The 13,371-nt window shown below is 48.1% G+C and overlaps 1 protein-coding gene across 1 annotated transcript in view; it reads right to left on the bottom strand.

Moving 5' to 3' along the window:
• Atp6v0a4 (ATPase H+ transporting V0 subunit a4) overlaps positions 1-13,371 on the bottom strand; it is a 78,500-nt gene that overhangs the window by 9,797 nt on the left and 55,332 nt on the right. Inside the window, exons 12-15 of the mRNA XM_050147994.1 lie at positions 11,943-12,082; positions 9,468-9,625; positions 6,131-6,224; positions 2,266-2,384 (exon numbers count right to left, since the gene is read on the bottom strand). Of these exons, the coding sequence (XP_050003951.1) occupies positions 2,266-2,384; positions 6,131-6,224; positions 9,468-9,625; positions 11,943-12,082 (511 nt within the window). The remainder of the gene's footprint in view (positions 1-2,265; positions 2,385-6,130; positions 6,225-9,467; positions 9,626-11,942; positions 12,083-13,371) is intronic.

Raw genomic sequence — 13,371 nt, forward strand, 5'->3', positions numbered from 1 at the left:
AAAAAAAAAAAAAAAAAAAAAAAAAAGGGCACCGAGGCTCCCATTAATTCTGCCTATAATCCCAGAACCTGGGAAGTAGAAGCAGGAAATCAAGGCCATCTTTGTGTGTGTGTGTGTGTGTGTGTGTGTGTGTGTGTGTGTGTGTGTGTGAAGTCAGTCTGGGCTACATGAGACCCTATCTTTAAAAAGGAGGGCTGCTGCTCAGTAGAGAACACTTGCCTAGTGTGGTGGTTTGAATAAGAATGGCCCCCACGGGCTCATATTTGTACACTTAGTCTCTCTCTCTCTCTCTCTCTCTCTCCCTCCCTCCCTCCCTCCCTCCCTCCCTCTCCCCCTCCCTCTCTCTCTCTCTCTCTCTCTCTCTCTCTCTCTCTCTCTCTCTCTCTCTGCCTGCAGGATTAGGATATAAAGCTCTCAGATACTGCTCCCCACCATGATGATGGTGGATGAACCCTCTGAAACGGCAAGCAAGCACCCGATTAAATGCTCTCTTTATAAGAGTTGTGATGGTCATAGGATATCTTCTTAGCAGAATAGCAAGACACCTAGCCTGTGGGAGGTTTTATGCTCAATTCCTGGTACCTCAAGAACAGAAAACAAGAGAGTAGTTTATGATCCTAAAACTCTATAAAAGTCAAAAATTCTCTCAAGACATAGTACCAACATAGAGTAATAAAGTTCACAGCCTTCTGCACTAAGACAGAGCCCTACCAGGCTAAGAGGGGAGCTCTAGAGATGTACTGTCAGAACTCCTGCTACACAAGGAGGCCTATGGCCATCCATTCACCGGGTAGTTATTCCTCACATATTTAGCCTCTCGCTTGCAGTTCACCCCTCAGGGCACAGCATCCTTGGTTTCCTCTCAGGCTAAGATCACCCTACAACTGGTTCTTGCCAACAAAATGGGACCAGAAATAGTCACCTGCCACTTTGGGTAGAAGCTTTAAGACTCACTGAGTAACTCTCTACCTTTTCTCTGCCATGGTACCTGCATGGTACCCATTCTCCTCTAAGTCCCCTGGACAGAAGGATGACGGACAGTGGATGCTGCTGCTATGATTCATGGTCTTCGGTCATAGAGGTTGAAGTTGTTCGTTTTCCTGTAACCTCACCCATTCTGGTCATGTATTCCCATTCTCTCTCTTTATCTCCCTTTCTTTACTTGTCCCTTTATTTTTTAGACAGGATCTCCCAGAGCCCAAGCTGGCCTTGAAACTCCTGGTTTTTCTGCCTCCACCCGAGTGCAGGGACTACAGGTGGATACCACAACCACACCTATTGTATGAACCCAGGGCTTTGTGCAGGCCAGACAGGCTCTCTACCAACTGAGTTACAGCCCCGTGTTATACTATGGTAACAATCTCGGCAATGCCAGGCATTGCAGTTGTGATCACATTCACTAGGAGCTGAAGTTGAGACTGTAAATGACTGATTGCAAGCTCTCCACCATTTCTGTGGACCCTGATGCCCCACTTATTCCTGACCTAAGCAGCAAGTGGGATTTCTGGGCACCTGTTGTCAGCTGCCATGTTCAAAAGGCACACTGAGCGAGCATGGGATGCTATTAGCATCAATAAGTTTGAGAAGCTTTCCAGTAATGGATGCTGACAAAGGAAAGGAATAGGGTGTGACATGAACAGGCAAGAGGAAGAGAGGCTGCTACCAGCTGAGAGAAAAGGATATCCAGGATGATTCAGGATTGGGAGCACCAAAATTCATACCAGTCCTCCCTGGCCCATTGGCTGGAGAATGAGGTGGATACTATACCAGCCATCCCTTCCGGGTAGGAGAAACACAAGGAGCTCTAAATGAGCTTCCCAGCACATTCATGAACACTAAGGTATTTCTGAGATGCAAAACACGCGTTCACTTCAACAGACTCTGCATGGCAGAAACAGAGGTGCTCCTGATTCTAGCCAACCAGCCTGTCTCAGCTCAAGCCAAGACCCAGAGGGAAGCTACCTGCCACACAAAGGCTCACTGGTGGCTCTGCCTTATCCTCCTCGGTGCCACCAGACAAGCAAGCAGAAGGTGAATCAAGAAACTCACATGAAGGATGGAAGATGGTTCATTAGTTAAGAGCCCCTGTGTTCTTGCAGGACCCAAATTCAGTTTCTAGAAGCCATGTTAGGCAGCTCACAATCACCAATAACTCCAGCTCAGGGGATCCATGAGCCTGCATTCATGTGCACACACCCACACTGAAACACACACGTACACATAACTAAAAATAAACCTTTTTTTTTCCTTTACGAAGAAACTCACATGTGATTGAAGAGGCCGAGAATAACACCAAAAGTCATCTGAACGATCCCCAGGATGACTGACATCTTCATCTTATAGGAGTTCAAAAACGTGAGTTTGTTGGAAGCCAGGTTCCAAATCTGGAGAAGAAACATGATGAGAAAGACATGAGTGGAACTGGGGAGGTTTCTTGGAATTCAGGTTACAACACAGTCCCCCAAGGATGCTGCTGTGGGGATGACAACATGCACATCGGGCTAAGAAAGGGGAAAAGATAAGCTTGTTATAGCCACAACTATGGTAACCAAGTGTGAGGACCACTGGTGCCATTGATCATATATCCCAGTGCAAGGGATAAAGACTGCCGAGATGGCCCCGTGTGGAAGGGTGCTTGTTGCCAAGTCCGGCAACTTGACAAACCAGAGTCACCTTGACCTCCATCAGATTGGCCTGTGGACTGTTTTCTTCCTTAGTTACTGATGTAGGAGGCCTAGTTCACTGCGGGTGGTTCCACCCCTAGGCAGGCATTCCTGGGTTGTCTATGGAAGCAAACTAAGCTATGAGGAGCAAGCCAGGAAACGGCTCCCATCCATAGCCTCTGCTTCAGTTCCTGCTTTAGCTTCCCCTCAATAACGAACTGTAATCTGCGAGGCTAAATGAGCCCTCTCCTCTCCTGTTTGTTTGTGGGCATGGTGTTTATCATAGCAACAGAAAGCAAACTACTTTCTGAATTCTATTCCTGGGACCCATGGAAAAGCAGAAGGAGAAACCAGCGAAGTTGTCTTCTAACCTCCATATGCATTCTATGGTATGCATGCCTCCCCTCATATATCACACACACACACACACACACACACACACACACACACCAGAAGATACATGGTTTGCCTTGTACCAACTGGAAAGATACTCTGAAATACTACGCAGAGTCTCAAACTTGCCTCAGCATCTTTACTAATGGCCTGCAGAGTGTTGACCAAAGAATGGTTTCCAACTCCTTTTTTATAGTATCCCATTTTGCTTTGAGTTCCCAGAATACGTCACAGGACAGAGCATTTTCCAGAACCTTCTTAAGCCAGTTCTACAATCACTTGTCAGAGCCACCATGGATAAGATACGGGTCCTTATAACCGGAGACTGCTCGTTCACTTCCTGGCCGCTCAGACCTGAATAATCACACTTAAACTATACTAATTACAATAGTTTGGCCAATAGCCAACTAAGAGTTCCCTCCTGTTCTCCCCTTCCCAAGTGCTCCTGTCTTTTCATGATTCCCCTTCCAGTCCCACCCCATTGTCTCAAACACACTTCAGATCTAGGCGTTGTATTAGAGAAAACAAGCAGCATTGGTCTTCCGGCAATAGACTTATGCAGCCCCACATATTATTTTCCAGTTTCATGCATTTCCCTGCAAAGGCCGTAATTTCATTTTCCTTTAAGGCTGAATGAAATCCCATTGTAGCACATTTTCTTTAGCCATTCATATGCTGATGGGCATTATGATGGGCATTAGGCAGGTTCCATTTCCTGGCTGTCAGGAATAAAGAAGCAATGAATATGGACGCGCGAGTGTCTCTGTGGCACAGCCGAGAGTGGGCTAGCTGGGTCATGTAGTTCTGTTTTCAGGCTTCGACTTCTGTGATGGCCACACGTGTTTACATCCCCCCACTCATGCTGCGTAAAGGCTCCCCTACATATTCCCCAGAACTCGCTGGCCCCCTCAATTTGTAAGTTTAAAGTTCTCCCTCCTTGCTGAGTCTAAGAAGCAGAACTGGGCGGATGGGGTTTGCTGACAGGTGGGTGTGGGCTGTGTGGGAAGAGAAGGTAGGAACAAAAGCAAAGGAATGTCACCAGACCCTGACATCTCTAAACTCCCTTTGCTTGCTTCCTGGTGACGCTAGTCTGACCGATGGGAACACCTTCCCCTCTGTGAAGATGCCAGCACATGGCATGGAGCTGGAGAGACGGCTGATGGTCAGAGCACATAAGGACCTTTCAGAGCTTGCTTCCAGCATCCACATCTGGGTCACAACCACCAACTCCAGCTCCAGGGGTCTTGATGCCTCTGGCTTTCTAGGACAGCTAGACTCGGGGACACATACCCACACAGAGACACATACGCACAGAGACACATACGCACAGAGACACATAAGCACACAGAGACACATACACACACAGAGACACATACGCACAGAGTTTCTTTTCAATTAAAAAAAAAGTGTTTTGTTTTGTTGTTTTTTTTAATTTTTTGAGACAGGGTTTCTCTGTGTAACAGTCAGTCCTAGTTGTCCTGGAACTTGCTTTGTAGACCAGGCTGGCCTCCAACTCACAGAAATCCCCCTGCCTCTGCCTCCTGAGTGCTGGAATTAAAGGTGTGCACCACCACCACCTGGCCAAAAATAAAATCTTTTTAAAAACATTAGCAACTTGTTTGTCTTTTACACGTTGCAGTTTACAGACTGGCTTTCAAGGATTTTACCCGTTTTGATAAAACTTAGAATGGAACTGGAACTGAGCCATAGGCCTGAAAAGTCTCCTGCAAAGCAATGCCTTCTGCTTTTATTGGGGTGAGGAGAAGAGTTAATGGGGAGAACCCAGGGAGACTGAAGGAGATGGCAGCATGGGGAAGGCTGCTGGGGAGCCACTCTGAGCCCCGTGCTGTTTACTCTCAGTTGCCCAGACTGACACTGGCCACTCAGGCTCCGTCCCATACAGAGCTGAAAAAACACTAATCAAGTTCCAGTCTACAGGAGGCACGGTTGATGAGGGGGCACAACGCTGCCACCTGGTGGCAGTGTGCACCGGCTTTCTGTGACTGGATGTGCGTGATCATTCACAAACCTCTCCTCAGAGATCACTGTCAAAGGGCATTGGGAGATGCCAGATCTTAGCTGGCTGCGAGATATAACAAATCGGTAAAATGAAACATGTTTTCTAGACCCAGGAGTCCGGGGAGATATCTCGGTCTGTGGAGTGCTTGCCATGCAAGCGTGAGAAGTCAGGCTTGACCCCAGGAAAATGTATGGTTGTGTGTGCTTTTAATCCTAGTGCTGCGGAGGCAAAGACAGGGGATCCCTGGGGCTCACTGGCCGGCCAGCCTCGCTTATTGGCAAGACTTAGGTCCCAGGTATGCTAAAGATGACACCCAAGGCTGACCTCTGGCCTACAAAAAAGTCATCCTACACAGTGCAAAAGAAAGATGTCACCCACTGGGGGGGGGGGGGAGTAGAGGACTTGATTAGGATATTAAGTAACTTATTTAATGCACAGACTATCTGGGCAGTCAAGGCCAAGAGCACCTGCAGGGACTGTCTACCTGTTTTCCCTTTTTCTTCTTTGATGCAGGATCTCTCATCGGCCAGCCAGGCTAGGGCGGGTCCCAGGGATCCACCTTTGTCCGCCTCCTGATGGTTAGGATTCCAAGCACATACCACCATACCTAGATTTTTGTTTTGTTTTGTTCTTTGAGACAGCATCTCTCTGTGGAGACCAGGCTGACTCTGAGTGCTGGCATTAAAGGTGTGCCCCACATGTCCAGCCCATATCTGGGTTTTGACATGAGAGTCTGGGAGACCAAACTTGGGTCCTCACGCTTGTAACACCACATGCCTTGCCAGCAGCTGAGCTTCCTCTCCAGGCTGCAAGGGCCTTTTAAAAGCTATCAAGAGCCAGCAGTGGGCTAGCTGCTGGAGAAGAAGCAGGCGGGAGGCCATATAGAAAGCAAGAGTTCAGGGTACAGCGGAGGTCACCTCCTGGACCAGCTCTGCCTGTCACAGGAGCCCCACAGTTATCCCATCTCAGCCTCAGGTGACTGGGCCGTCTCTGTTCAGAGGTCTGGACGACATGGTGACCATAGCTGGCATTTCACCCCGGAGGACATTCTTACCGGATCAATCCCAAATGGGTAGGGATTTCCAGAGTACACTCCTGGGATGGCCGGGTCCAGCTGCAAATACTGACTCTTTTCCACGACATGGGCACTACGAAAACAAAGACAAAGTGGGGAGACAAAAGTAATATAAAAATATATAAAGTAAGCCGGACGGTGGTGGCGCACGCCTTTAATCCCAGCACTCGGGAGGCAGAGGCAGGCGGATCTCTGTGAGTTCCAGGCCAGCCTGGTCTACAAGAGCTAGTTCCAGGACAGGAACCAAAAAGCTATGGAGAAACCCTGTCTCAAAAATCCAATATGTATATATAAATAATAACGAGCCAAGTGCAAAAAATATTATAGTGTCATCAGCCATGAGCTTCTGAGCCAACCAAAGCCCAGATGCTGGCAAGGTGGCCATTTTGTTTACTCAATGACTCCATGTTTGATCACAGAATAGCCACCATGTATCAGGTACTGTCCTGAGCACTGAGGCTTCTGAAGTTACTCTCTGGACCACACAGGTTAACAGCCCAAGTTCCCAAAGAGCCCTAGCCCTGACTGGAGTGCAGTCAGGAAAATAGAAACTGCAAAGCATCAGCAAAGAAGTGGGGACCGGGCTGCGGGAACAGACAGACAAGGAGGAGAGAAGAGGGTAGGGCTGAGCCCTGAGATACTGAGCCAGACTTCAAGGCAGTCCTAAAGGGCAGGCGGACTTTTCCACATAGACCTTTAGCTCTGTAAAACTCAATCCCCCGAAAGAAGAAAAAGGGGAAAGAAAAGAGATGAGAAACTTGGTCTGGCTACACAGTGAGTACCAGGGACTCTGTCCTTGTGTCCCCCCATACCGAGGTTACAAATACACACTGTCAACCCAGCTTTGGCCCCAGATCTCATTACAGATGGTTGTGAGCCACCTTACAGTTGCTGGGAATTGAACTCAGGACCTCTGGAAGAGCAGTCTTAACCTCTGATCCATCTCTCCAGCCAGGGACCTGGATTTGGATCTGCCTCTTGGCACAGAAGTACTTTACCAGCTGAGAAATGTTCCCAGACCCAGTTTTTTTTTTAAATGAGCCTCTACAGGAAACGAAGGATGTATGTGTTTGAAATAAAGAACAGAAGAATGTCCACAGTGACGGGATGCCTAGAAAAGTACTCTGTAAAACTGTGCCATGGTCTCAGTGGCTTGGAACATCAAAAAGTCTATTTGGACCACTACTGTGCCGCCTTCCTTGTTGGGCCATACATCCAACCCCAGTGACCACAGGAAGTCTCCAGAAAGCCACTGTCATGTGTCAGAGGAAGCAGGTCCAGAATGACCAAACTCCGCTGGAGAGTACTTCCGCTCTGGTGACGAAGGACTGCAACCTTCTCCACCTCAACGTGAACATGAGTCTACTTGGCGCAATCCCAGCACTGGGGCCTGTGCTGAGCACTGTCTACCTGGATTCCAGGGTGTCTGAAAAGCCAGTGGCTGAAAGGGCCATTTGCGGGGACAGTAAAGGCATGCATGCACTTGTACCCATGTCTGCAGACTAGCAAGCCCACTCTACAGGAGGAACGGAATTCGCGTAGTTTTGGGAAACCACACAGATTTAATATATTTTGAAACTAAGTTCTTCTAGGCGTCTCTACAGAAGCCTGTCCGTTGTAAGGGGAGCAGACCACAAATACAGCCATGTTGTAGCTTCGGTCTTAGCTTCCATCTTCATTCATTACCTTTATCATTGGCATCTGCTACTCCCAGAAACTGGACCTTCCAGAAAATCCAGATGAGATCTGTCAGAACCTCCACAACTCAAACTAAAGATCATCACCATCTGAGCTGGGGATGCGGTCACTAGCTTGTGTAGGACCTGCTTTCGGTCCTCTTACTAAAAAACAAAACACCACCCATTTCCTCCAGAAAGTTTACTGAAGCCTTCCAACAATGGCCAGCAAATCTCCTCACGTGAGACTGCCTGTTTCTTCTCTCCCTTCTTTTGTATTCTGTACAGACTTGAGTGGACAGACTAAACTCTTATTCCTCAAATAGAAGTGTTATAGACTGGGCACAATGAGGCACGCCTTTAATCTTAGTGCCTGAGAGGCAGAGGCAGGCAGATCTCTAAAAGTTCAAGGTCAGGACTGTGTAAGGAAGCCTAGTCTCAAAAACAGGAAGAAAAGAAGGGCTGGAGGTAGGGACAGAGGGAAGGAGGAAGGGAGGGGGAGAAGAGGAGGAAGGGAAGAGGGAAGTGGTCGGGAGAAAAGGAAAGGAAGAAGGGAGTGAGAGGGAAGAAGGGAGGGAACAGCACTTCCTCGATAGGAGGAGGAGGGGGAGGAGGCAGGATGGGAAACAAGGCTGTAACCACACTGTTTCTGTCTCTCTCAAGCTCTGAACCCCATCTACCCCCAGATCCCCATGCCTGAAGTGTTGCGCTTCCAGTCTGATTCACTGGAAAGTACATGGGCGGTGCAGACTGTGGGCGTGAGAGAGCTTCTAGTTGCCCACTTCCATCCATCTAGCGGTGCCCACCCTCCACCCACTCTCCTGACTCAGCCACAAGCAAAACCAGGGAGCTGCCAACGCAAACTCTTAATCTCCTCTTTGCTCTTACTGTCGAACTCTGGCTCTTCTGAGCAGCCTAAGGAAATGTCCTGTGGGATCTGCATACTGTACCACCTGTGCCAGCCTCTCCTAAGCAAAGACTTCACTAAGCTCCTAGCTGGCGATCTCACTCTCCCTCCATCTCCACACAAGAACAAAGTTTACTGCTGACCTCACCCTCTTCTTCCTGACGCTCTCTCTCTGCAATACAATAACCAGTTCAGTGGTTGGGGAAGTGGTGCAGGTCTTGCATGCAAGATAAAACTGGATTATTAGGACTGGAGAGCTGGCTTGGCAGTTAAGAGCACTTGCTGCTCTTGCAGAGGACCCAAGTTCAAATCCCAGCAACCAAATGGCAGCTCAGAAAACTAACTACAGCTTCAGGGGACCCAATGCCCTCTTCTGACCTCTGCTGCACATACATGGTACACACACAATTTCATACATGTAAAATACATTTTAAAAAAGATTTATTTATTCGTACACAGTGTTCTACATGTACACCTGCAGGCCAGAAGAGGGCACCAGATCTCATTATAGATGTTTGTTAGCCACCATGTGGTTGCTGGGAATTGAACTCAGGACTTCTAGAAAAGCAACCAGACCCCATAAGTAAATCTTTCAAAAAAAAAAAAACTACATTATTGGGTGAAATTTCAAGGGTACCTGTGATCAGAACTGTGTGTAAATGCCCAGCTGTAGAAGTAGGCATTGAGGTCTTTAAATGGGCAGCAAGCACACCCAGGCAGGCTATAAACTTACTTCCATGTGCCATTTCTGAACATAGGCTGGACGCTCCAGGAGGACCCAAAGATGTTAAAAGACTTGGAGAAGCAGTCATTGTAGATCAAGCCCGTGTAGATGGAGAAGATGCCCATGAGCAGGATCAGGTAGCGCCCGTTGAAGAAGGTGTTCCAGATCTGGTCCAGGGAAACAAAGGGTGAGTGTCAGTGGGGCCTGAAGAGATGCCGAGGGGAGAGTGATGTGGGTCATCTCCAGCATCAGTAGTGGAGGGAGAGACGGCATGACCAAGGCAGACTTCACAGTCGCCCACATTGGGGTAATCCTGGTTGGTATTCTCTGTGCAAACAAAACATGTAAGCCTCATGTTCTTTGTCTCAGCAGAATAGACTGCTGTGCATTCTGAGGCCTTGTCTGCTAAGGAAGGGACTGGAAACTGGCAGGCTGTGGTCTCCAGCACCTCCAGGAGAGAAGCCTGAGCTGGCCTCTGTCCCACCGTTCCAGGTCAGATCTGCCATCATTGGGGCTTTGCCTTCAGAGCTGGGCTTCTGTCTGCCACATCCACCAGGGAAAGCAGTTTCCTGGATGCAGGTACCATTCATTCTCAAGATGCTGAATTCGGGTATCATTCATTCCAGGAACAGGTGACATGTCGCTTTGCAACTTTAAATGTCTTCCACAGAAAACAACACCAGTTAAAAGTTTGCCATGGAAGACTGAATTGGTCACAAGACTGACCTTGTTTATGATTAACTCACAATGACATCATGGCACTCGCTCGACTAATCCAACCTGTGCCTCTTACAGCCTGGAACACAGCTAAGGGCATGTTTCCGCTCTGTCACGTGTATTACCATGAGCACACCTGCCATTAACTGACTGGCAGACGAACTCCAACCCGCACAAGCACCCGTGGACTTCTGCCTTCAAAACAGCATGGAAGAGGGCCGTGCTAAAGAGGGACACCAAGAGTGAGGTCCCAATGTCCAGGAACCCTTGGGGTTTCTTAGAAAGAGTCTCTGCCATGAACAAAACATTCATGGTATTTTAGGATAGGTTTTAAAAGAAGCTACAAATAATGTGTAGTTCTTGATGGCAATTTTTTAAAATTATGTATCTGTAGACAAGCACAAACACACAAAATGTAGATATATTCAAAAGCATCATCACCATCTTTCCTAGGTGCTCAGACTGTAATCCAAACTAAGTTCTACAATTAATATGTTTTGTTTTTATAATAAGAATAAAGAAAGATTTTTTTTTAAATTATGAGAAGGCAAGGTTTAATTCCAGCACTCTAGAGGCAGAAGTAAGCAGACCTCTGTGAGTCTGAGACCAGGTTGGCTCATATAGTGAGATCCTTCTCAAAACAATTAAAATAATGATAATAGTAATGATAATAATAATAAAGGGAGCTGGAGGTGTAAGAGAGGTAGAATCCTTGCTTAGCACACACAAGTTCCTGGATTCATTCCTCAGGCCCCCAAACAGCAACAGGAACCAGCGCTGTGGGCTGGCCTAGCATGCACAGTCTCCTGTCCAACACAGACCGGGCAAGCTGTGCATGCCTACAATCACCAGCTTCCAGAGGTAGAGACAGGAGGCTTAGAAGTGAAAGGTCAACCTTGGCTATAAAATGAATTTGAAGCCAGGCTGGGATCCATGAGACTCTAAAACAAACAAACAAAAATAAGTAAGCCAAAACCCAATGCCTTATTATCCCAAATGAGTTGGTGAACTTACTGCAGCAAGCTGCCCAAAGGAACCAACCACCTTGTTCAAAAGCCTTATGTTGAATTAGGCTATTGGGTTGGGGGTTTGTTTTTGGTTTTTTTTTTTTTTTTTTTTGAGACAGGATTTCTCTGTGTAGCCCTGGCTGAACTAGCTCTGTAGACGGTAGACGAGACTGGCCTTGAACTCAGAGATCCACCTGTCTCTGCCTCCTGAGTGCTGGGATTAAAGGTGAGCACACCAGCCTCCACCACTGGGCTGAACTGGGCTATTTTTAAACTTTGTATCTTTTTCTTGTTTCTCACAAAACCATGTTATTCCTTAGAGTGACAATCACATTATGTTTATTTTTTTATGTGTGAGTATATGACACACGTGTTCAGGGGCCTAAGAAGGCAGAAGAGGGAGCTAGATGCCCTGGAGCTAGAGTTACAGGAGGTTGTGAGTTACCACAACACACATGCTGGAAACCAAGCTTCTACAACTTCTACAAGAGCAGTTAGCACTCTTAATTGCTGAGCCAGCCCTTCACATACACATTTCGTTTTTTGTTTTTTGTTTGTTCAAGACAAGGTCTCAATGTCTCTCAGTCTGGCTGTCCTGGAGCTTGCCTTGTGGGCCAGGCTAGCCTTGAACTCACAGAGTTCGTCCTTGTCTCTTCCTCCCAAGCACTGGGATTAAAGGTGTGTGCCCTGTGCACCACCACCAACTCCTCAAGTACACATTTTACTGCTTTCCCTCCAGGAACACTGGCTGACCACCCACCTCATTGGTGCTCTTCTGAGCCAGCAGGTGCCTCTCGTTTAGGACCATCCACAGGGCCGCCATTAGCATCACCAGCCCGTGACCACAGTCTCCAAACATCACGGCGAACAGGAAGGGGAAGGTGATGATCGTGTAGGGAGCTGTAGGGGTGACAGTCACAGCGGCTGAGGCCCCTGAATGTGTCCCCATACCCCCACCAAGATTTCTCTAGAGAGGCCCCTCGAGCAGCAGACAGGTCCCCACAAGCCTTTCTGATTGTCTTCCCCCCATCTCCACACAGTACCGGCATGGTCCCCACATGCCCAAGCTACCCCATGAGCACAGATTCTCCTTTCTCAGCTTATGCCAGCACTGAGTCTTTCACAGGTGACTCAGGCGTCAAGCTGCCCACGGTCACAAAGTTAGGTGTCATTTGTAATGGTTGGTTTTTGCTGGACTGGATCAGCAAAGCACCTCTGGGTGTTTCTGTGATAGCATTTCCAGGAAGATGAGATCCTGCAGGCTCTGACCTAACCTCTGGATTAATCCCTTGATGAATTCATGGGACGGTGGCGTTGGGAGGGGGTCAAGGGCAGAGAATGTCATCTAAGGCCTCAGGTGCTAAACAAGGGATTGGTCACTGACAGGCTGCAGTCTGGGGCGTCCCCAGGGTACAACCCCTGAGCTGGGTCTTCAATGTCTGCTCTTCCATCGCAGACTGGAACTGTATCCATTTGCAGAAGTAAGTGCTGGCTAGGTTTGTTTTGCTTTGTTTTGTTTTCCTCAACTTGACACAGCTAGAGTCATTCTGGGGAGAAAAGGCCTCCATCAGACTGACTGGTAGGCAAATCTGTGGGGCATTTTCCTAATGACGTGAGAAGGCCAGTCCACCCGGAGCGGTGCCTCCCTGGAGTATAAGAAAGTGAGCTGAAGAAGCCATGAGGCTCAAGGCAGCAAGCAGCACTCCTCCGAGGCCTCTGCTTCAGTTCCCGCCTCAAGCTCCTGCCCTGGCTTCCCTTCATGGTGAACTAGAACTATAAGGTGAAACAGACCCTTTCCTCCCCAGTTTGGTTTTGGTCATAATGTTTATGGCAGCCACAGAAACCAAACTAGAATAGACTCATCCTCGCCCTGATCCCTTTCCATAGACCCTTTTCTCAGCTCTTGTTTCTCCTTCCCTGCATGTCAGACGTCCCCCACCCCCACAGGCTCACATTTGAGCACTGGTTCCCTGGTTGGTGGCACTCTTTCGGGAAGATTATGGGACCTTTAGGAGGAAGCATGGGCTTTAGATTTTATGGCCTCGCCCCATTTTCTGTTCTTTCTCTGTTTCATCTGCACACAGGTTTCCTGCCGCTACTGCCATGCCCTCTCTACCTGCTGGGGATAGACTCTCCCTCTGGAACCAGGAACTAAAATAAACCCTTGCTTCCCTACGTTTCTTTGGTCA

The sequence above is a fragment of the Alexandromys fortis genome, unplaced genomic scaffold (genome assembly GCF_014885135.2).
Source record: "Alexandromys fortis isolate MF-2015 unplaced genomic scaffold, M_Fortis_MF-2015_v1.1 scaffold_57, whole genome shotgun sequence".
Lineage (NCBI taxonomy): Eukaryota > Metazoa > Chordata > Mammalia > Rodentia > Cricetidae > Alexandromys > Alexandromys fortis.